Genomic DNA, 23374 nt, shown 5'->3' on the forward strand with positions numbered 1-23374 from the left:
TCACGTTGGTGGCTGCAGGTCTGGAGGAGCTGTTTCCTATCTGTGCTGTGACTGCAGTGCTGAGCCTCTCCCAGGCACAGGGCTGAGATGAGTGCTGGATTCAGGGCTGCAGAGGTGTTCTCATCTGGGTTTCACATGCAAGGTGCACATGAGCGCAGCCAAGGAAGGCTACCTTGTATTGTGCATCCCCATTTCTGTCTCTGCCATGTTTAATTTCCAATTGTGACAGGCTGGCCTCCACCCAGTGCCTCCCAGGCAAGGCTCCCAGCCTCCTCCTGCAGGACTGTGGGGCATCCACACACACCTGAATGTGCAAACCCAGGGCAGCAGGAATATTTCTGTGTCTGCTCTGGGGTGCCCTGACCCCCAGGGCAGCACTGACTCTGACCCTCATCCATGGAGAAAGTTTCCCAGATTCAAGATAGACTGGAATCCACAAAAGTGTGAAATAGATTATAGAGAGCAGTGTGGGTGCATCACTTGGTGAGAAATCGAGGTTTTGGGGTTTTTAGTCTGTTGTGGATGGCAGCAAGATGGAGGGCACAGGGTGCTGTCCTGGGTTTCTTCTTCACCTTCTTCTTCTTCCTCCTTCTTCTCCATGGGTTTGGGTGGCATTTTGTAATAGGGTGGGAAAGTCCCCATTGTGGGCTTTTGGGGATCAGTTATTGGGTTAAAAAGGGAAATAATCCAGGTGTCAGTTCTTCATTGGATAGTTTAGCTTTAAAAGACCTTGGAACAAGAGATTGTTGGCCATTTTTGTGGTGCTTTTCCAGTGCACTGAGCCTGGTGTGGACAGCATGCAAAACTCTAGATAAGATAACAATAAACAAGAATCTGAAGACTGAAAAAATCCAGTACATCTCTCTTTCCTGACACAAAACCACCCCAGGAGGGTCTCCCCCGACAGAGGAGCCCCCCAGGAGGGCCCAGCCAGAGTCCCAGAAGTCAGGGGATCTGTGACAGGAACCCCAACACCTGAACAGCTCCAGTGGCCTGGGACTGGCATTGCCACAGCCCAGAAGGCTGGAGAGGGACATGGAGGGACAGGACAAGGGGGGATGGCCTTGAGCTGAAGGAGAGAAGGGTTAAACAGGGTATGGGGAATGAGGAATTGTTCCCTGGCAGGGTGGGGAGGCCTTGGAGGATTCCCAGAGCAGCTGGGGCTGCCCCTGCACCCCTGGCAGTGCCCAAGGCCAGGCTGGACACTGGGGACAGTGGGAGGTGTCCCTGCCATGGCAGGGGTGGAACAAGATGACCTTTAAGGTCCCTCCAACCCAAACCATTCTGTGATTCTGTGATTCTGCTCTGCAAGGCTCTGGAAGAGAAATGGCCACACTGGAATTTCACTGCTTTCAAACAACAAGGTCACCTCAGGAAGTTCCCTGTTAGACTCCCACTCTGTCAGAGGAAGAGGGGATCCAATCTCTTTCCACAAGTGGGAACTTTGCCCAGCCGTGTCCTGGCTGATGCTGCTGCAGACAGCAGCCAGGGATGAGCCCTTTCCCACACTCAGGCACAGCAAACCTTGGGAAGCAGCCAGGGCCAGCATGGGGGAGAATCCCCTGGGTCAGGGGAATGTCTGGAGAGGGACAACGGAGGAACGTCACACTGCCACATCACCCCTGCTGCCTGCAGGCAGGGATCAGGGCTCAGCCAAGAGCTGTCTTCCCTGATCATTTGAAATTAAGGCTTTTAATTAATATTTTTCTTATTTGTATTCATATTTTTATTTATTATTTTTCATATTTTAATTTAAAATATTTTATAGATTTTAATTTGTATTTTCTTATTTTTAATCCATATTTTTATTTCATATTTTTAATATTTTAATTCATATTTTTCATTTTTAAAATTTCGTCTTTTTCAACTTTTCATTTTTTTAATTCATGTGTTTCTGTGAAAGTTTTCAAGTTTATTCCTGTAGGTTTATTCTGTTCATTTGAGCTTAAGTTTGCTGGGTTAACCTGGGTCTCTTCCAGTTTTCTCTACTGGTCCACATGGCTTTGCACATCTTTAGCAAGATATAGATAAAAATAGAGATATAGACACAATACAAATCCTTTACAGGGAGTTCAGCAACTTTCTCCACCCCATGTCTTCTTTTTATCTATTTCCTTCTTCTTTGCCCTTGGTCACCAACAACACCAGACCCACACACTGGAAATGAAAAACAGGCATAAAGAGTAGGCTTGGGATGTTTTGGGATTCGCAGATTATATGTGTAATGATGTTTTTCTTCTTTGTCCTTTTTTCTTTTCATGAAAGGTCGTTGCAAAAAAATACCGAAACTTTCACTTCCCACCTGAAATGACCGGGATTTCCAGATACTTGAAAAATGCATATGCAAGAGATGAATTCACAAACACGTGCCCTGCTGACCAGGAGATTGAATATGCTTACTTGGATGTGGCAAAGAGAATGAAGTAACCTGAAGATGCCTCTGTTTATTGCTTCTGTGATGGACAGCAGCCAAGCTGGAAAAGCAAAAACCAGCAGAGATTCTGCAGTGTGATTTTAAGTTCTGCTATTGGCCAATCCTTTTATAATGATTGTATTGCATTATTTACTCCTTCTTAAATTAAGTGTGTGTTTGTGTTTGTGTGTCTTGCACGCTGCAAAGTCGGTTGTCCATTCCAAGGGAAAGGCATCCATCAATGGTAAAGGTTTGTAGATTTAGGGGAGCAGCGTGGGTCACACGCTTACAGCAGTACCACAGAACAAATCACTGCATTTTGGGAAGAATGAGGCTGTTTGAACACTTTGGACCTTTCATTAGTGCCGCCTCTGGTCTGTGCCACACAGCTCTTGCCAAGCTTCACCTCTGACTGGATGGTTTCTCTCTGCTTCACTGCCTGAGCCAGCAGCCCCTGACTGACCCAGGGGAGAGCCAACCTGCAGGTGGGACCACACCTGGTGTCCCCAGGCCTCTCCTCTGGGCTGGAGCCCTGCAGGGCAGCTCCACCATGAACAGTTCCTATTTCCACTGCAGGAGTCTCCTTTGGTGTGGGAAAGAGAGAAAGGAGAATTCCTGCCTTCCCTATTGTATTTGGGTTCTCCCAGACGAAGGAAGGAATGATGAATCTGACTCCATGTTCTCAGAAGGCTGATTTATTATTTTATGATACTATATAATATTAAAGAATACTAAACTAAACCATATTAAAGAATACAGAAAGGATACTTACAGAAGGCTAAAAAGATAATAATGAAAACTCGTGACTCTCTCCAGAGTCCTGACACAGCTTGGCCCCAATTGGTCAATGAGACAAAATAATTCATAGCAGAATCCAATGAAACAATCACCTGTGGGTAACAATCTCCAAACACATTCCACATGAGCACTACGCAGGAGAAGCAAATGAGATAAGAATTGTTTTCCTTTTTCTCTGAAGCTTCTCAGTTTCCCAGGAGAAAAATCCTGGGCGAAGGGATTATTCAGAGAATGTGAATGTGACACTTCCCCTCTGTCAGGGCTGCAGAATCCTCAAACTTCCCTCCTGCTGCTCCCCCAGAGAGAACGCTGGCCGGGGGACTCTCTGCTGGTGGATTTTGGGCAAGGGAGGAGGGGGACACTTGGCTGTCTCCGTGGACAGAAGAAATGGGTGACATTCAGGCCCAAATACTCATGTGGGATTTCTCTGTCATCCTTCAGTGATTCTTATTTGGGTTTGGAAAGCAGAGAGGAGGAGGAGAGGGCCTAAGAAAGGAACAATCCTTTGTGGATTCTCTGTATTTTCTACCTCTGTCGAGGTCAGGATTGAAGGCACTTGAGATGGTGTTTTGTGTTTGGCCTCTGGTTATTATTTCTTATCAGTGTAACAGCCTCACAACCATGAGTTCAGCAGCTTTTCATTAGAAGGCACAAAATGGCCAACAATCTCTTGGTACAAGGTCTTTTAAGACTAAACTATCCAATTTAAAACTGATACCTGGATTATTTTCCCTTTTAACCCAACAATTGATCCCTCGAAGCCTGCAATGCGGACTTTTCTGCCCAATTACAAAACACCACCCAGGCTCATGAAGAAGAAGGTGAAGAAGAACCTGTCTCCACACTAAAACCTCCATCTTGCTTCAAATTTATTACTATATTCTAAAACCCCAAACTCTAAGTTTTCCACACTTTGATATTACACACTTCCAACCAACTATACACCTGTAATCCCCGGGCTATTTAATTTTGGAAGTGTTCTACCTAGCCTCAGGTCAAATGCAGTGCTCTCTTGCGAGTCTGTGCCTTTCAGCACAGAAAGTTTAAAATTCTCAGCATCCAGGAGGGCACAGCCGGGGGAGTCGGGCTCTGCTGCCAGGGAACAGGGACAGGAGCAGAGGGAGCGGCCTCAGGCTGGGCCAGGGCAGGCTCAGCTGGGACAGCAGCAGCAATTTGCCCATGGAAAGGGAGCTCAGGCCTTGGCAGGGGCTGCCCAGGGAGCTTTGCAGTGCCCATCCCTGCAGGTGTGCCCTGGAGGTGGCACTCAGTGCTCTGGGCTGGGCACAAGGTGCCCATGGGGCACAGCTGGCACTGCATGGGCTGGCAGGGCTGTGCCAGCACCAGGGATTTGGGGATTCTGTGAGAGTGATCCCAGAAGAAAGAAACCCTAATGCCGGAGCACGGCCCTGCCCTGGGGCAGCACAGGAGCAGCCCCGAGGCCGGAGGTGCCCAGAGCGGCTCCAGCCCCGGCTGCCCAGCCCTGAGCGCTGTGGGGCTGCCCAGCAGGAGCAGCAGAGCCCCAGAGCCGCTGCTCAGGCCTGGCTGCGCTGGTTTGGGCTCTGTGGCCGCACAGCCCCGTGCAGCTGCTGCCGCAGGGATCGCTGTGAGCAGCACAGAGCGGCTGCTGCTGCCGCTGCCTCGGCCGGGGCTGCAGCGGGGGAACCCCTCCCGCCGGGCCGGGGCTGCTCCGGGCAGGCCGGGCTGCTGAGGAACAGCCCCAGCCGGGCTGCCGGGCCACGGGCAGCGTCCCAGCGGGGCTGCGCTGGCTCCGCTCCGGCGGCTGCACAGCCCCGCTGCCCGGGGCTCTCTCCCAGCACAGCTCTCTCTCAGCCGGCCCCACGGGCGCCTTCAGTTGGCCTGCAGAGAGCAGCGCCAGCCCTGCCCTGCCCGCCCGGCCGGCAACTCTCCCGCTGGGCTGGGGCTGAGCACTCCCTGCTCACAGGGGACTCCGTGCCACTGCCTGGGAAATGCATCGGCACCGCTGAGAGACTGCAAATGAAACCTGGGCACTCTGTTCTTGTGCCTTTTTAGAGACTTCATTAGAAAACATGGTAATTCTTAAGTAATTGGAACAGTGTTCCTTATCTGGTGATTTCCTGGACATTATAATGTATGGTAATTAGAACTTATTGTATATTCATGTTTTTATATCATGAATTGTTGTATAAACATACAATATGTACTAAATGCTAAGTATGTTCTAACAGACCTATCCATTACATTTTATCTTCATTTCTGTACTCTTAAATTATTCTTCCTATTCTTCTCATTCTACTCCTCTTCTTCCCTAATCATTCTATTCTATTCTATTCTATTCTATTCTATTCTATTCTATTCTATTCTATTCTATTCTATTCTATTCCATTCCATTCCATTCCATTCTATTCCTCTTAATATTCTTCCTCACTGAATTTTGAAAATGTTCTCCATCCTGTTTCTCTTCTTCGCATTCTTCATCTCTGCTGTTGTCTTCATCGTTTTGTTTCTCTTCTCCATTCTCGTCTCCCTGCTCCTGTTTGCTGCCCCAGCTCCCCCAGGTGTTGGCAGCGCCGTGCCAGGCGCAGCCCTGCATGGCGGGAGCTCTGGGAGCAGGGGCTGCTGTCAGTGCCGTGTCTGTGCCGCTGCTCCGGCCGTGGCCTCAGGCAGGGACAGAGGAACGGCCCCCGCAGCCCCCGCCTGATTTCAGGTTAACAGGTCTCGTTTTTCCTTCCTGTGTGTGAACCCAGGGACTGACAATGTCCAAGTCCCTGTCCCCTGGGAAGCAGATGAGGACAGAGGGCTCTCTCAGTGGGAAGTGGATGAGGATGCAGGGCTCTGCTGAGGAGCACAGGACAGTCCCACTGAGCTTCCCAAAGGAGGCAAACAGCACCAGGGAGCTGCTGCCTGCCTGGAGGAAGCAGCTCCCTGGATGGTTTGCAGCAGAGGATGGCTGGGATGGAAACAGAGATGGACAAGGGAAGGGGAACCCCAACTCCCCTGCTGCCCAAAGCCAACTGCTGAGCCTGCAGAGGAGGCCGAGAGTCAGGGAGGAGGCAGGAAGGAGACGCCAGTGCAAGGGCCAGAATCTGCTCTGCCAAGGGAGCCGTCTCTGTCCCGTGTTCTTGCCCTGCTCAGGGTGGCCCAGGAGGGCACAGCCCGAGTGTCCCCGAGCTGGCAGCTGCTGCCTGTGCTGCCCATCCCCTCGGGGGCTCGAGCCATGGGGCGCCGCCTCACGGGCACAGAGCTGGAGACACAGAGCAATGGCAACGAGCTGTCCCACAGGGAACATGGCAGCGATGAGGAGCTGTCCCCAGTGGAAGAGGCCATCGAGAGCCTAACAGGGGACAGCAGCACTGACCCACAGCTGTCCCCAGTGGAACAGGCCATCGAGCTGTCTCTAGGGGACAGCAAGAGTGGCCAGGAGCTGTCCCCAGTGGAAGATGACAGTGAGCTCTTTCCAGAGGACAGCACAAGTGACCAGGAGCTGTCCAAAGTTGAAGAGGACATTGAGGTTGTTCCAGTGGACAGCACAAGTGACCAGGAGCTGTCCCCAGTGGAAGAGGACATCGTGGTGGTTTCAGGGGATGGCCCAGCTGATGAGGAGCTGTCCAAAGTGGAAGAAGCCATCGAGGTTGGTCCAGAGGACAGCACAAGTGACCGTGAGCTGTCCAAATTGGAAGAGGCCATCAAGCTCTTCCCAGGGGAAAACAGCAATGACAAGAAGCTGTCCCCAGTGGAAGGTGACAGTGAGCTCTCCCGCGAGGACAGCAAGAGTTACAGGGAGCTGTCCCTGGGTGAAGAGAAGCATGAAAAAGAGCTGTCCCAGGGGAACAGTGACAGTGACAAATAGCTGTCTCAAGGGGTTAACTACGAGGATGAGAAGCTTTCCCCACCAGACGTCAAATGCGAAACAGAGCTGTGGTTTGGGGAAGACTATGATGCCCAAGACATGTCCCCATGGGAAGAGGATGACAACAATCAGCTCTCCCATTGGGAAGAACACGAGGATGAAGAGCTGTGGGGCTGGGGCTGTCCTGTGGCAGTGTGGCTGTAACATATATTAGACATAATTCATGCTATAAAGGAATGTATTTTATAAAGACTGTGAAATCCGAAAGAATCTCTGACCACAAGCAGCCTGAGAGGCAGACATCTATTCAAACTCTGAAATTCCTTAGCTTATGAGTAGACCCACCCAGCACAATGATCACCGCCATCCTGAGCCATGGAAGAGCCCTAAGAGGGATCATCGCCCTGTTGATAGCATCGATCAAGATAGCAGAAGCCGTCAGAAAGATACATGTGAGTACGCGTCTTCCTGGGATTTGATCAACGCTGGCTATCAACCAGGAAACGGCGATTGTCCAGCTCTGCACAGTGAAAGAACCAACTATGAATATGCAAAGTTACAAAAGAAACTCGGACTCCTTGGCCTCAGGCATACTAAACTGTATAAAACATCCTCGCTAAAAGCAGCTGTTGTGAGCGAGAGGGGGTCGGATGCAATAGGGGTCAGACCCCAGGTTCACCCAGCACTGAACCCGGGCTCGACGCTGTCTCTTTGGCTGCGGTGGTTTTGAGGACTGCATTTTGGTCACAGAAAAAGATAAATAAATCTTTCAGCATTTTTGATAATTCGGCTTTCGATTGATCATTTCTAAGACTGGCCAAAGCCTCTCAGGGCTCTGGGCACAGCAAGGGCCAAAGGCCACAAGTGCGGGGCTGCTCCCAGCCACTTCCTGGCTGCTGCACTGATGTTGGGCTGCCCCGGGTGGCCCTTGGTGACACAGGCACACGGTGTCGGGGCCCTTTGTGATGTGGGACGTGGTGGTGGCCAGAGAGCCTTGTGACATCAGGGAGCCCCGGCCTGGCTGAGGGTGTCTAAGGGGCGCAGAGCCCTGCGGTGCCCAGTCACAGGAGAGCCGCTCTCTGTGCAGGAAGCAGCTCCCTGTGTCTGTCTGCGCTGGACGCCCACAGCGACAGAGGCCGACAGCGACAGACAAGGACAGCGAGGAGGACAAAGGCAACTCCAACTCCCGGTCGCCAGCCCCTTGCCCAGCTGGCTGGAGGCCCCCAGCGGGCAGTGGTTGGGGGCAGTGGGCAGGTCAGTGCTGCCCCTGTCACAGACTGAGGAGGAGGAGAGGCCCTTTGCCCGAGTGGACTGCGAGCTGTCCCAGTGGGAAGCTCTGCAAGAGAAGGACCCAGGATAAGTACTGAGAGTCCAAGAAATGTCCCAGCGGAGATCCAGGAGCAGCCAAGAGCTGTACCAATGCCAGGTATGTGTGAGAGCTGGGGAGGTTTCCCAGTGCAGAGGTGGGACACACCAAGAGCTCTAGGAACAGAAAGAAACTGTCACAGTGTGGGAGCTGTAGCAGTGGGGAGAGTCCTCAGTGAGACGGACCAAGAGGTGTGTGAGTGGGAAGAATGTGTCACAATCCAAGAGATATCCATGTGGGAAATACACATGAGAGGGCAGCAGGAGTTGGGATGGGGAGAAGACAAAAGATCCCACGAGCTGTCCCTGCAGAGAGATGTGAGTGTCCCAGATGATTCCCAGTGGGACGATGCCCAAGAGCTTTCCCAGAGGGAAGGTGGGAGGTACCAAGACCTCTGCCCATGGGGACAAGATGTGCACTGTCACATGTCCCAGTGGGAAGACAGGAGAGAGCTGGAGTTGTCCCAGGTGAGAGCCGGCAGTGACCAGGAGCTGTGCCAAGGAGCAGACGCTGCAGCCCCAGAGCTGCCCTGGTGGGACGATGGCAGTGAGGGAAAGCTGTCCCAGTGGGAGGGAGATGTGAGCAGGCAGGAGCTGTCCCAGTGGAGAAATGCCATCAGCTCTGAGATGTGGGACAGATCCTTGCTCGCAGTGAGTGAGGAGCCTGAGCCTTGTCCCTCAGGGGGCCCAGCTGTGGCAGCCCCGTGGGCACAGAGCTGGCAGCAGAGGCAGTGCCTGCCCCAACCAGCGGCTCTCCTTCCCTGCAGAGCCCCACGGAGGCCGAGCCGGCAGCTGCTGCCCCAGCGGGAGCTGCTGAGCAGGAGGAGCCCCTCGAGCTTCTCCTGTCCCAGGGGGAAGATTCGGGAGACCAAGAGCTGCTGCCCGGGGAGGGTGATGTGAGCTCCTGTTCTGGGGAGGAGCCTGTGGGCTCATGGAAGGATGAGGAGAGCTCCCAGCTGTGTCCTTCATCCTGTGATGAGGAGCTGTCCCAGGTAGAAGAGGCCATGGAGCTCTCTCCAGGTGAGAGCAACACTGAGCCAGAGCTGTCCAAAGAGGAAGAGGCAATCGAGGACATCCCAGAGGACAGCACAGGTGACCAGGAGCTGTCCTCTGTGGAAGAGGACATCCAGATCAATCCAGAGGACAGCGTGAGTTACCAGGAACATTCTGAAGTGGAAGTGGTCATCGAGGTTGTTCCAGGCAACAACACGAGTGACGAGGAGCTGTCCTCATTGGAAGAGGACATCGAGGACATTCCAGAGGACAGCGCCAGTGACCAGGAGCTGTCCTCAGTGGAAGAGGACATCGAGGACATTCCAGAGGACAGCGCCAGTGACCAGGAGCTGTCCTCATTGGAAGAGGACATCGAGGACATGCCAGAGGACAGCACAAGGGACCAGGAGATGTCCTCATTGGAAGAGGACATCAAGGCCTCTCCAGAGGACAACATGTGTGACCAGGAGCTGTCCTCAGTGGAGGAGGACCTCGGGGACATGCCAGAGGACAGCATGAGTGACCAGGAGCTGTCCTCAGTGGAAGAGGACATTGAGAACACTCCAGAGGACAGCACAAGTGACCAGGAGCTGTCCTCTGTGGAGGAGGACATCGAGGTCTCTCCAAGGGACAGAACATCTGAGGAGAAGCTGTCCCCTCTGGAAGAGAACATCGTGGTGGTTTCAAGGGACAACCCGACTGATGAGGAGCTGCCCAAAGTGGAAGAGGCCATCGAGCTTGGTCCAGAGGACAGCACGGCTCTTCCCCCAGAGGGGCCCAGCTCTGCCAGCCCCGTGGGCACAGAGGTGGCAGCAGGGGCAGCCCCAGCCCTGCCCCGCTCCTCTCCTGCCCCAGGCCGTCCCACAGAGGCCGAGCCGGCAGCTGCTGCCCGGTGCGGAGCTGCTGAGGAGGCGGCAGCGGGGCCAGTGCTGGCAGTGCCTGAGAGGATGAACGGCTCCAATGAGGAAATGAAATTTTGGCAGTTCTTGGATGACCTGGAGCCTTTCCTCGTTGGAGACCCAGAGCTGTCCCAGGAGGTGTGTGACTGTGGACGATGTATGGAGGAAGATCTGCCCCACACAGAGCACGGCATCGGGACCAAGCCCTTGGCCCCAGAGGAGGATGAGTGGGATGAGGTGAGCGTCATGGAGCTGCCCCCAGAAGAGGACAAAGACCAGAAATGGAAAGTTGTTGGGGCAGACGGGCTCCCAGTGCCTTTCCCTCAGGAGGCCTGGGCTGAGTGCCCGGCACAGGAGCCGTGCAGCCAAGGGCCGGCGCCTGCCCCGCACAGCCCCCCCGGCCCCTGCCCTGCCCCGCTGAGATTCCCGGCCCCCGGGGAGCAGCCGCAGTGGGCAGGGGCAGAGTCAGAGCTGGCACAGGAAGGCAGCCAGGAGACCTTGCCTTTGGATAGTGACTGTGACGCCTCCAGTGATGAAGACAAAGAAGAGTCAGACCTCTCCCAATGGACAGACTCTTCTCTCACAGAGGTGTCCCAGCTGGAGGATGATGTGAGCTCCAGCTCTTGGGATTTCTTGGGAGCCACTGTGGGCCCAGTGAAGGAGGAGGAGAGCCAGGCTTGTCCCGCAGAGGGGCCCCGCTGTGGCAGCCCCGTGGGCACAGAGGTGGCAGCAGAGGCAGCCGCTGCCCTGGGCAGCGCCTCTCCTGCCCCGGGCCGTGCCACGGAGGCCGAGCCGGCAGCTGCTGCCCGGGGCGGAGCTGCTGAGGAGGCGGCAGCGGGGGCGGCGCCTGCCCCGCACAGCCCCCCCGGGCCCTGCCCTGCCCCGCTGGGATTCCCGGCCCCCGGGGAGCAGCCGCAGTGGGCAGGGGCAGAGTCAGAGCTGGCAGGGTCAGAGCTGTTCCTGGAAGGCAGCCAGGAGACCTCGTCTTGGGACAGTGAGCCCTGCCCTGAGTGGGACATCTACAGTGTGGGGGAGGAAGAGGAGTGGGCAGTGGCAGGGTCAGAGCTGGCAGGGCCACGGCTGTTCCTGGGAGGCAGCCAGGAGACTTCACCTTTTTCCAGCGAGCCCTGCAGTGAGAGGGACATCTACAGCGAGAGAGAGGGAGAGGAAGGTGAAGTGAAGTCCCTGCCGTCACTGCTCTGGGCAGACTCTTCTCTGGAAGAGGTGTCCCAGCTGGCAGCCCCTGCCCTGGCCAGCGCCTCTCCTGCCCCGGGCTGTCCCACGGAGGCCGAGCCGGCAGCTGCTGCCCGGGGCGGAGCTGCTGAGGAGGTGTTGCCTGGTGTAGCCAAGGGCAGGAAACGTCCCTCCCGCTTCAGGCGGGCGCTGCGGGCGCTGCGGGGGCTGTTCCGCTGTCCCTGCCTGAGGCCACGGCCGGAGGAGTGAAACAAATTAGTGAAAGATGAAGAAGAAGATTAAGAAGATGAAGACAAAGAGGACAAAGAAGAAAAAGAGGATAAAGAAGACAATGAAGTGAACATGAAGATGATGGAAACCAACAAGACCATGAAGACTAAGTGGAAAAAGATTTTGAAGAAGAAGACGACTGTCTCAGTTTTGAGACAAATTGAAGAGCGTATAGTCCCTAATGAAACGTCTCCTCTCAAGGCTTTAAGCAATTGCCCTCGACATGCTGAAAATGAATAGCAAGAGAGGAAAAGTGGCAAAACCCAAACGCAACAGTTAATTCCAACAGAATGCTCACAGAACTCTCTCCCCTGGCCCACACAGGCACAGGAACAAAGACCCAAAATTCCTGGAGAACAGGACAAGCGTTGGAGCAATTCCCCTTCCCAGGCTGGGGTGCGAGATGGCAGCGGCTTTCCCGCTGAGGGCAGTGGAGCTGCCCCAGAGGAGTTCCATGCAGCAGCAGGCACAGCCCTGGCGGCTCTCTGGGCTCCTGCACCTCCTGTCCAGGGCAGCCAAAGCAGCTGGGCCGGAGTCTCTGGCTGTGCTTTCTGTGCCCGCCGGGGCTCCTTGATGCTTGGGGCTGGAACGGGACGGGCCCGCTGCCGCCGGTGCCGCTGCTCTGGTGTGGGAGCAGCAGCTGTTGGGTTCAGCCGGAGGGGCTGAAAGATTGCTGCTGCAGCTCCTCCAAGGCAGGCAAGGGAAAAGCTTTTGCACGGGCCGGCAAAGCCAAGCAAGCCAAGCAAAACTGTAGCAGGCAGAGGCAGGAACAGCTGGGCAGTGAGGCTTGGAAAATGGGCAGCCAAAGAGCCCAAAGCTCCCCCCTTGCCCACCCCACACACACCCGGCCCCGGGCCTGGAAGGTGCAGCAACCATTTCTGGGGCACAAAGCAGAGGCTCCTGGAACGGACTCTCAGCACAAACCACTGCAAGACAACGGTAAAGGAGACCAAGAAGATGAAGAAGACGACAACAAAGAGGAAGATGACAAGTCAGCAAAGGCCTATTCAAGGATCCATAGAAGAAGAATAGGAATAAGAATTCAGAAATTCTTAGAAGAAGAAGACTACTAGGAATAGGAATAAGAATATAAAATATGTAGGAGAAGAATAGGAATAGGGATGGGAATAGGAATAGGAGTAGGAATAAGAATTTAAAAATACATAGAAGTAGCAAAGAAGAAGACGACTAGTAAGAAAGAGTAGTACAAAGACAAATAATAACATTAAGAAGGATAAGAATAGAAAAATGAAGAGGAAATTGAATGTATGAATAAAACTAGAAAATAATTTCTTTTTATTTCATATTATATATTTATATTATGGTCTATGATATAAAAACATTAATGTAACAATCCCAGGAGATAATATTTGGAGCAATCCAAAGTGGTTTTCTATCCCAAGGAGACTTAAAGCCTCGTTTCTTTATCCCAAATAGACGAAACCCCGTGGGTTTAGTGTCACATCTGACACAGCTGGGCCCAGGGGTGACATTGTGGCAGCCGAGCCCAGCCCCTGGGGCCGCTGTCCCGGTGCATTTGGAAGGGCACGGACACAATTTCAGCGCCGTCTGTCTTTGTGCTCTGTGAAAAATGGTTTTGCGATTTGTGTTCATTGGTAATTGTATCTGCTGTGTCAAAAAGAGATGCACAGAACGGCTTTGAAACTTTCTGATCCAATAGCTAAGTTAAGCATGGAAACAAAAGAAGTATAGTAGAATAAAAGAGATGAAGTAACAAGATGATTGATGCTTAGAATAAAAGAGAAGAAGTTATGGTAAAGCTAAGAGATATTGCAAGAAAGCAATGGAATGCTTCTGAATAATAAAAAGTGTCACTGTTAGGTTGGATGTAACATGTGCACACATGATCAGGGTCCAAGAAGAAAGAATTTTTTATGCTGTGTGTTCTCCAGCTTATATACTCTTAACAAAGCCTGATCTTAAGTCATTAACTACATCACAATAACTTATTATACTCAAAGGAACTAACGTCAATATAACTGGCAAAAGTTTTACAGCAATTCAATAAGGCGTGTATACACATCTACTTATGCACGTAGTGTAGCTTACAAAGATTTTCATGCATCTTTTCTAATCTGTTTCCATGCTGATGGCCTTGTCTTCTTCCTGCTATGGATACACTCGAAAATCATCCATTGTTATTTGTTCTATGAACTCAGCTTTGCTTGCAGGCCAGCTGTGAATGAAGCTCCTGCACAGCCCTGGCACAAACCAAGGCCAAGGTGAGTTTGCAATGTTTGCAGATGCCACACGGAGGGACAGCAGCTTTTGAAGCTCAGTGACTCAGGGAGCACTGGAGGGATGAAGAGTTAGGCAGGATTCCCCACTGCAGGATTCAGTCTCAAAGCTCTGACTAAACCCAAGAGCCACGTTGTGTTTTGCTGAGGTCCCAGTAACACAACTGCAAGGACACACACAAACTGGTTTTCCTCATCAGCAGGGTTGAGTTACAGCGTAGCAGCCAAAACTTTCACAGCTTTTGTGCCAGTTCTTGATTTGTTTTCTCTTCTGTGGGATGGGGATTGAAGGCACTTGAGATTACAGTTCGTGTTGAGACTCAAATGTTTCTTTTTTCTTGTCTATGTTACAGTCTCACGAACTGTGAGTTCTGCAGTATTTCACTAACAAGGTACAAAAATGGCTCACTGTCTTTGTCCCCAAGGTCTTTTAAGGCTAAACTGCCCAATCAAGAAATGACACCTAAATTAATTTCACTTTTAACCCAATAACTCATCACTCAAAGTTGGCAATGGGGACTTTTCTGTCCAATGACACAAAACCACCCAAACCCATGGAGAAGGTGAAGAAGAAGGAGCAGCCTCCACCCTAAAACCTCCATCTTGCTCTATATATATTTTTATATTTTAAACCCTTAAACTCTGAGTTTCCCACCCTGTGATATCACACACTTCTATCCAAACTCCACCCCCACAATCCCAGTTCTGTCATTCCATTCTGGAAGCTTCTCCAGGCCCTCAGGTCAGTGCAGTGTTCTCTGAGGGTCAGTGCCTGGCAGCACAGAAAGTTTGAAATTCTCAGCAGCCAGGGTTCCAACTTTTGTAATTTTCCCCCTAAACCCAAGGCCTCTGAGGGTTTTTTCTTCCCACAGAATAGATTTCCCTGAGAACTTCTGGCCTTCCCTTGCAGGAGCTCTGGGCCATGACTGATGAGGTAATTCCTCACAAAAACAATGCCCCTGTATGCTTAAAAAACCAATTTGTAACCAGCCCTTTGTTCTGTGCTGATAAGCAATTAATAATCCCCCACAATATTTATTCCCAATTCCTCCCACTCCAAGGCTTCCCAGCCCCAGCTCTTCTGGGGGAGGCCAATGTCAAAGCCAGCCAGCATCACCCCCCTGACTCCTGATTAACAATTAACAAGCCCATTATTGATTTGTCATTACTAACGACAGCTTTATGGGCAATTGTTTCCAGCTCCTTCAGCCTCAGAACAGGCAATTTTTCAACTCTGAGAGTCTGAAAGGCACTAAGCAACATTTCAACAAACGTAGAGCTCTCCATATCACTTGCAGTTCTTGTTGCTAATTGGAGAGCAGTTAATTCAGATTTTATTAAGGAAACTCCTGGCTGTGCAATAAAGGAACTGAGGAACACTTTGCTGTGTCAGGTCTGCAGTTTATTTTCTGTTTCCAATGCACACATCACAAATCCCAGCCACAAACTCTGCTGCAGAAAATGAAAACATATTTTCTGACTTTATAAGTTTTTAGTACCACAATAATTAAGTACCAGAATATAAATCAGTAATTATTTATTGATATATTAATAACACCAACTGATTATGTTTGGCTATAAATGATAGATCAGTGCTATTTTTATTTTCACCTAATTCCATTTAGTTCTGATAGCAAGGAATGTCTGTCCAACAGTGATTCTGGGCTTGAGTCTCCCCCAGACAGATCACAGCTCTAGAACAGCCCCATCCTCTTTAGAAACCCCTGTGCAGCCTCCAGAACAGCTCTGGATCCTGGAAAACTCTACTGCGATGAGAGATAAGGCACCTGCTTCCTGATCCCAGCTCCATGAGACCCATCCCAGGGGAGAGGGAAAAGGGAATGATGGAGTTAGGAATGGAATCAGGAAAATGAGCTCAGCCTTTCCATCCCCGAGCTCACCAGGGTTTGACAGTTTTGTCACTGACAAACTGGCCGTGAGGAGCATCAGCACTGGAAGGCAGAAGGGCCAAATACACGGGGGTCTCAGCCCCCTCCTCGGGGGACTTGGTGGCCTGGGGACCTGCCATGTCTGTCCTGACCCAGCCAGGGCAGCAGGCATTGAGGAGGATGTGGTCGCCCTTCCTCTGCTCGTCCAGCAGCCGCGCTTGGATCCTGGACAGGACGGTGACCCCGATTTTGGACACCCCGTAGGCAGTGTTTGGCCAGCCCTCCTTCTCATGGACACCTCTCTTGGTGTCTTCCACGAATTTGGTCATGAGCTGCACCAGCTCCTCCTCGGTGATGGTGTCACTGCGGAATTTCTGCTGCAGCTCCTGGCTGCAGCCTCGCAGGGCTGAGCAGCTCACCATGCTGGACACGTTCACCACCCGGCCTGAAAAGAGAATAAAAACGAATTATTTACACACATTTTCTGTCACAGACGTATTTTGTGAAAAAATCCATTGCTAGGATTTTTTCTCCTGAGAAGCCTCAGAGGAAAAGAAAAACAATGGTTATCTGCTGCTGTGGAATGCAACAGGTGCAGCTGGGACTGGTCCATCTTGGTTGTGTTTTATTAATGGCCAATCACAGCCCAGCTATCTCAGACTTTCTGGTCAGTCACAAGATTTTATTATAATTCCATTCCCTTCTATTCCTTTCAAGCCTTCTGATGAAATCCTTTCTTCTATTCTTTTAGTATATAATTTTCTTTTAATATAATGTATATAATAAAATAATAAATCAGCCTTCTGCAACATGTAGCCAAGATTCTCATCTCTCCCCTCATCCTGGGACCCCTGGGAACACCCCCACATTTTCAGCTCCCACTGAAGTGGGGCTGCTCTCCAGTTCTGGATTCACTCGTCAGGTGAATATCTGTAAAATATTTTAGCTGGGTTGTTTTGCAGAGCTCCTGGAAAATCAGATGAACTCAATGTTCTGATTTCTAGTAAATACCATGAGAGGTAATTTAAGGCGTGAACCTGCAAAAGTTTCAGATAAACATCCAGGAAACAACTTCACAATCAGCAGGTACACACTCTTACTACAGCAGAAATATCACCTGGAGATTTACAAATTCAAGGATTTATCTCCCAGCACTTCGGTAAGAGGAACAAGCCAGCTGAATCAGTAAATCACTCATTTCCAAAATGATGTTTCACTGTTTCCCCTCTTACCTGCTACTTCTGGTGATGAATTTGGTGACTTAATATTAAAAGCCACAGAAATTAATGCTGTTGATGATTAATGACTTTATTAACAGCCATCCTTCAATGCAGTACAAGAGCACTAAACTGCAACCTTGGCACTGTTTCCTCTCTCCCCAAAATTCACTCACTCTGTTTATTCCTTCTCCCTCAGGAAACAAAAACCTGATTTTCATCTACTTGACTTCTTCTTTCCTTGAAAACCTCGATGTATTTAAATATTAGGAGAGACCACATTTCCTTTATAGCAGCAAACACATCTGAACACTGCTGCAGTGCCTGAGACTGGAGAGGATTTCCCATTGAAAAGGGCCAAAATTCAAACAAAACTCTTCCTCCACTTGTTATGTTTCACTCACCATAAGGCTTCATAAGAGGCAGCAATTCTGTGCAAACATTCCTGGTTGCAAAAAAGTTTGTCTTCAGTGTAACCTCAGCTTGGACTGCAAATGGAGTGGTGTCATGAACTGGTCATAAAAGGAAGGGGAAAAAAACCACAAAAATTAGAATTATAACACTGTTTGAATAGAAGTTACCAAACCCCAAATAACAAAAATTAGAATTGTAACACTGTTTGAATAGAAGTTACCAAACCCCAAATAAGAAAAAATTAGAATTGTAACACTGCTTGAATAGAAGTTACCAAACCCCAAATAACAAAAATTAGAATTGTAACACTGCTTGAATAGAAGTTACCAAACCCCAAATAACAAAAATTAGAATTGTAACACTGCTTGAATAGAAGTTACCAAATCCCAAATAACAAAAATTAGAATTGTAACACTGCTTGAAGTTACCAAACCCTAAATAACAAAAATTAGAATTGTAACACTGCTTGAATAGAAGTTACCAAACCCCAAATAAGAAAAATTAGAATTGTAACACTGCTTGAATAGAAGTTACCAAACCCCAAATAACAAAAATTAGAATTGTAACACTGTTTGAATAGAAGTTACCAAACCCCAAATAAGAAAAAATTAGAATTGTAACACTGCTTGAATAGAAGTTACCAAACCCCAAATAACAAAAATTAGAATTGTAACACTGTTTGAATAGAAGTTACCAAACCCCAAATAACAAAAATTAGAATTGTAACACTGCTTGAATAGAAGTTACCAAACCCCAAATAACAAAAATTAGAATTGTAACACTGCTTGAAGTTACCAAACCCTAAATAACAAAAATTAGAATTGTAACACTGCTTGAATAGAAGTTACCAAACCCCAAATAAGAAAAATTAGAATTGTAACACTGCTTGAATAGAAGTTACCAAATCCCAAATAAGAAAAAATTAGAATTGTAACACTGCTTGAATAGAAGTTACCAAACCCCAAATGTTTATCTTAGTTGCTGTTTTTAATAATTAGAAAACAGGTATATGATCATAGACTGGGCAGGTGTTCACTGTCTCCAAATCCAAGATAATTCAGAAATTGTAACAAGTCATTATTTGATGTGATGATTCAAAAGAGAAACTGTAACAGGTCATTATTTGATGTGGTTTTTATTGTAAAACATGTTTAATGACCACACTCATTTCCAAATCACTCACTTGCATTTAAATCTCACACATGAAGCCAGATCATGAGCCATGGCCAGGGTTATGGCAGGGGGAGAACTGAAATCCTACAGAACCCCAAATCCTGCTCCACATCCTGCCTTCCTTGTGAGGGAGAACTTCCCTACACCCCAAACCCCACTCCTGTGCCTAACAGGGTACATGGTAACATCCTGAAATTCCATCATTTAAGAAGCTTTGTTAGACAACTCTTCCCAGAGAGGCTCATCCAGAAGACAACCACAGCTCCAACACCATTTGCTACAGGAAGTTTTTGCTGGATTAAGGACTTTGGTGGACAAACGCAGCACAAAACCAAAATAACAAAACTTAATGGCAAATCTAATCTTTGACAGGCTGCAATAGCATGTAATGCTACAACTAAGAAAGGAAAGCATAAATTCTGGGATGGCAGCAAAAACTTGGTGAGGCAAGAAACAATCTTGGGTAGAAATACCAATGTGGGAAGCAAAAATTAAGAGCGAAGCATCACAGCAAGTTCTTACACAGATGTTACACCTGTGTGCTTGATACTCACAGCAACAGTTCCTTTATCAGTTAAACAGTTTAACAGTTTAACTGACAGTTAAACAGTTTTAACAGTTAAAGTTTAACAGTTCTAAATTGTCACCTCCTGCTGACTCAGCTGTTGTCAGTTTGAGGAAAGTCAAGGCTGAACATCTGGAAGTGATATTTTAACTGCTGCTGGAATGTCACAGACATTTTTTCATAGAAATCCTTTCTTTGGGATTTGTTCATCTTCTGGGAAGCTGAGGCCCCAGAAGAAGAATGTAAACAATTGTTATCGGCTGCTGTGAAATGTAGCAGGTGCCCCTGTGATTGGCTCATGTTCCGTGTTTACAATCAAAGGCCAATCACAGGAGCAAGCTCAGGGACAGATTCCCTGGACACAGAACTTTGTTATTCATTCTTTTCTATTCTATTCTTAGCTTAGCAGCCTCTAAAACTTCTCTCTTTGTTCCTTTTGATATAGTTATAATGTATTATATATCATATATCAATAAATCTAGCCTTCTGATCATCAAACAAGATTCTCGTCCTTCTCTCACCCTGCAGACTTCATCATGTTGTAATACCGGGATCTTTGCTGAGCACACCCTGAAGCTCAGACAATTCTATTTGAGCTGCCTCCCAAGAAGCTGACCTTAGGCAATTTTCCTATAAAGCAACAAGCAAAAGAGCCAGAAGATCATCACTGCACTCCCATTCCATGAGAAGCTCCCTGCTCTCTTTCAGTGTGAAGCTGTTCCCCCTTGGAATGCCCAGTTAGGCCACCCCAAAGCTTCTCCTGTGCAGGTGAGCAATGCCAGCTGTGCCAGCCTTTCCTGCCAGCAGAGCTGCTCCATCCCTCTGCCCATCCTGGAGCCTCCTCTGGGCTCTCTGCAGCAGCTCCAGCTCCTCCCTGCGCTGGGGCAGCTCTGCAGCTGGGGAATCACCTGTGGGGCACAGGGACACAATCCCCTCCATAAAACCACCAGCCAGACTTGTGATTTGCTCTGTCTGGAGCACATTCTGATTCTGCAAAAATTTATCCTTCCACCTTGAAACTGCTGCGTCTGTCTCACTTTCCCTGCCTTTCTGCCCGCTGGGAGGTGAAAGGGTTAAACTCTTGCCCAGCACAGCAGGATTTGAGTGGTTTAGAGGTGACTGAATGGCCAGAGAAAGTTCAACACAGCAAAGCCCATCCAGGGACAATGAAGGTGCTTTTCCATCAGCTGGAATCCCTGAGCAGAGAGTGCACAGAACAGGGCAGGGGGTGGAGAAGAGAGAACACAGCAGCTCCCTGAGGCACAGGGAGCCATTCCCGATGGAGACGGGCACTGAGGCAATGAACCCAGCCCAGCCCACTGCCCTGTGTGCCTCAGCACTTCCACGTGGTGCAAACACAACCCTCAGGGAGGCATGTTTACAGAATCATGGAATTGTTACAGCTGGCACAGCCCTGCCAGCCCACGGAGTGCCAGCTGTGCCCCATGGCCACGGAGCACTCAGTGCCACCTCCAGGGCACACCTGCAGGGATGGGCACTGCAAAGCTCCCTGGGCAGCCCCTGCCAAGGCCTGAGCTCCCTTTCCATGGGCAAATTGCTGCTGCTGTCCCAGCTGAGCCTGCCCTGGCACATTGCTCTCACACCATCCTTAAGATGGGAAGTTGCCCAAGAAAAATGCAGCATGGCACTGGCACAGAGTGTTGGATGCACCCCCTGCCCTCTCCACAGAACACAGGAGCACTTCCCACCTTTAAAAGCGATACCAGCATTGTTCACGTTGATCCCTCCATACTTCTCCTTGAGGAAGTCCAGGCCCTCCTTGGGCACCTCCAGGGATGGATGGGCACTGCAAAGCTCCCTGGGCAGCCCCTGCCAAGGCCTGAGCTCCCTTTCCATGGGCAAATTCCTCCTGGTGTCCAACCTGACCCTCCCCTGGCACACTGTTCTCACACCATCCTTAAGAGGGGAAGTTTGCCCAAGCAGAAATGCAGCAGAAGCGTTGGGTGCACCCCCTGCCCTCTGCACAGAGGCACCCCAGGAGAGCAGTGCCCACCTTTGAAGGCGATGCCGGCGTTGTTCACCAGCACGTTGATCCCTCCGTACTTGTCCCTGAGGAAGTCGCGCAGCGCTCGGATGCTCTGCAGGTCATCGATGTCCAGCTGGTGGAAGAGCGGGCGCAGCCCCTCCTGCTGGAGCTGTGCCACGGCGGCCTGGCCGCGCCCGGGGTCCCGGGACGTCAGGTACACGTCCCCCGGGAACTGGCGGCACAGCGCCCGCACGATGGCCAGCCCGATGCCCTTGTTGGAGCCCGTCACCACAGCCACCGGCACGTTGGACATTGTCCCCTGGGAACGGGAGCCAAGGGCACGGGAACTGCCAGCAGCAAGGGAAGGTCAGTCAGGCACACAAAATGGCTGCCTGGAAAGGAATTAGAAACATGGGATGGTTTGGGTTGGAAGGCACTGTGGAAACCCAGGGCACTTTCTCTGTCTGCTCTGGGGTGCACTGATTCTGACCCTCATCCATGGAGAAAGTCTCCTAAACTCCAGAATAGACTGGAATCCACCAAACTGTGAAACAGATTATAGAGAGCAGTGTGGGTGCATCACTTGGTGAGAAATTGAGGTTTTGGGGTTTTTAGTCTGTTGTGGATGGAGGCAAGATGGAGGGCACAGGGTGTTGTCCTGGGTTTGTTCTTCATGCTTCTTCCTCCTCCTTCTCCAAGGGTTTGGGTGGCATTTTGTAATTGGGCAGAAAAGTCCCCATTGCAGCTCTTTGGGATCAGTTACTGGGTTAAAAGGGAAAATAATCCAGGTGCCAGTTCTTAATTGGACAGTTTAGTCATAAAAGAACTTGGAACAAGAGACTGTTGGCCATTTTGTGCGTTCTAATGAAAAGCTGCAGAACTCACAGTAGTAAGACTGTTTTACTGATAACAAATAATAAACTCTTAAATCCAAACATGAAACACCATTTTGAGTGCCTTCAATCCAAACCCAGAGAAACCAAAAACTAAAACTCTCACAACCTTAAAGATTATCTCATTGCCATGGACACCTTCCACTATCGCAGGTCACTCCCATCCAGCCTGGCCTGGAACATTTTCAGCAGTGTGGAGCCTCCCTAGGTAAGTGTTTTTTCTTTAAAATATTATTTACAATTCCACCTCGGATTATGTGAAACTACATTTCTGTGCAAGCCGTGTAAATCCCTAAGGCAACACGAGGTATTCACAGAGATATCTGGTGTTAAGTGTTCTGAAGAAAAGCCAACCAGTGATGGGCAAAAAGAAGAAATGTCTCGACTAAAAATTACCAGTGACTAATTCTTCATACTGAATTACCTTTTTGTAGGAGTAAGCTCTTCTGCACTTACACCTCACAGAAAGACTTTCCGCGTTTTGGGAATATTCAATTGGGTCAGCTCAAGTTGTGCTGAAAACTTCAGGCTCCAAACCTGAGCAACCTGGTTTAGTGCAAGGCATCCCTGTCCACGGCAAGGGCTGGAACTGGATGATCTTTAAGGTCCCAAACAATATTTAAAAAAGGATGGGGTATCTTTATTTTCCAGTGCCAGGCAGGAGGAACACTTACAGCCTTTTCCGGAAAAAACAGCAGAGCACAGGCTGACTACAATGGCTGGTTGCGTTAACACAGTATCCGAAACCTGCTTACTGCTTTTCTAACCGATACAGTGCATTTAAAGAACTGCATTTCCCCCACAAAAACAAATTTAAACGCTGGCTTTTCACATCATTATCATCTCTTTCTTCCTAATTTACTTGTAACCCTAAGCAGGCCTCCAGCGAATATACAACAGTCCAAAAAACTCCAGAGTGACGCCCCAGGGCCAGGAACGCCATTCTCCCCTCACCGCAAGTCTCCCTCTGTCCCCCCTTGTCCCGTCCCCCTCACGGGAGGGAACCCGCGCGCCGCCATCAACCCCGACGCCCTCAGGGGGGACACGGGGGTGAAGCGTCCGATGGAGGGGACACCCAGCACCCCATCACCCACCTCCAGCACCGCGAGAGCCTCTCCCTCGTCCCTCAGCTCCACACAGAGAGAACAGAGCACGTTATATCCAAAGTACAGACACCCACACACCGCGGAGAAAGGAGAAGGGGACGCCCCTAAGAT

The 23374-nt window shown here is 49.9% G+C and overlaps 1 protein-coding gene across 2 annotated transcripts; it reads right to left on the reverse strand.

The window, feature by feature from the left end:
* Window positions 1–15399: 15399 nt before the first annotated feature.
* CBR1 (carbonyl reductase 1) lies at window positions 15400–23345 on the reverse strand. Of its 2 annotated transcripts, none has more exons than XM_054293803.1 (4): window positions 23252–23345; window positions 21292–21656; window positions 17530–17637; window positions 15400–16353 (listed from the first exon to the last, which is right to left on the reverse strand). In XM_054293803.1, exons 2-4 carry the CDS (start codon window positions 21575–21577, stop codon window positions 15917–15919), a joined length of 831 nt encoding a protein of 276 aa, XP_054149778.1. In that variant the 5' UTR covers window positions 21578–21656; window positions 23252–23345; the 3' UTR covers window positions 15400–15916. The 2 variants fall into 2 exon arrangements, with proteins under 2 accessions (XP_054149778.1, XP_054149779.1); XM_054293804.1 differs by having other exon boundaries at window positions 21292–21611; window positions 23252–23344.
* Between the last annotated feature and the right edge of the window lie 29 nt (window positions 23346–23374).

Source organism: Melozone crissalis, unplaced genomic scaffold (assembly GCF_028551555.1).
Source record: "Melozone crissalis strain CALT ecotype California unplaced genomic scaffold, PUWL_Pcris_2 ptg000187l_1, whole genome shotgun sequence".
Taxonomy (NCBI): domain Eukaryota; kingdom Metazoa; phylum Chordata; class Aves; order Passeriformes; family Passerellidae; genus Melozone; species Melozone crissalis.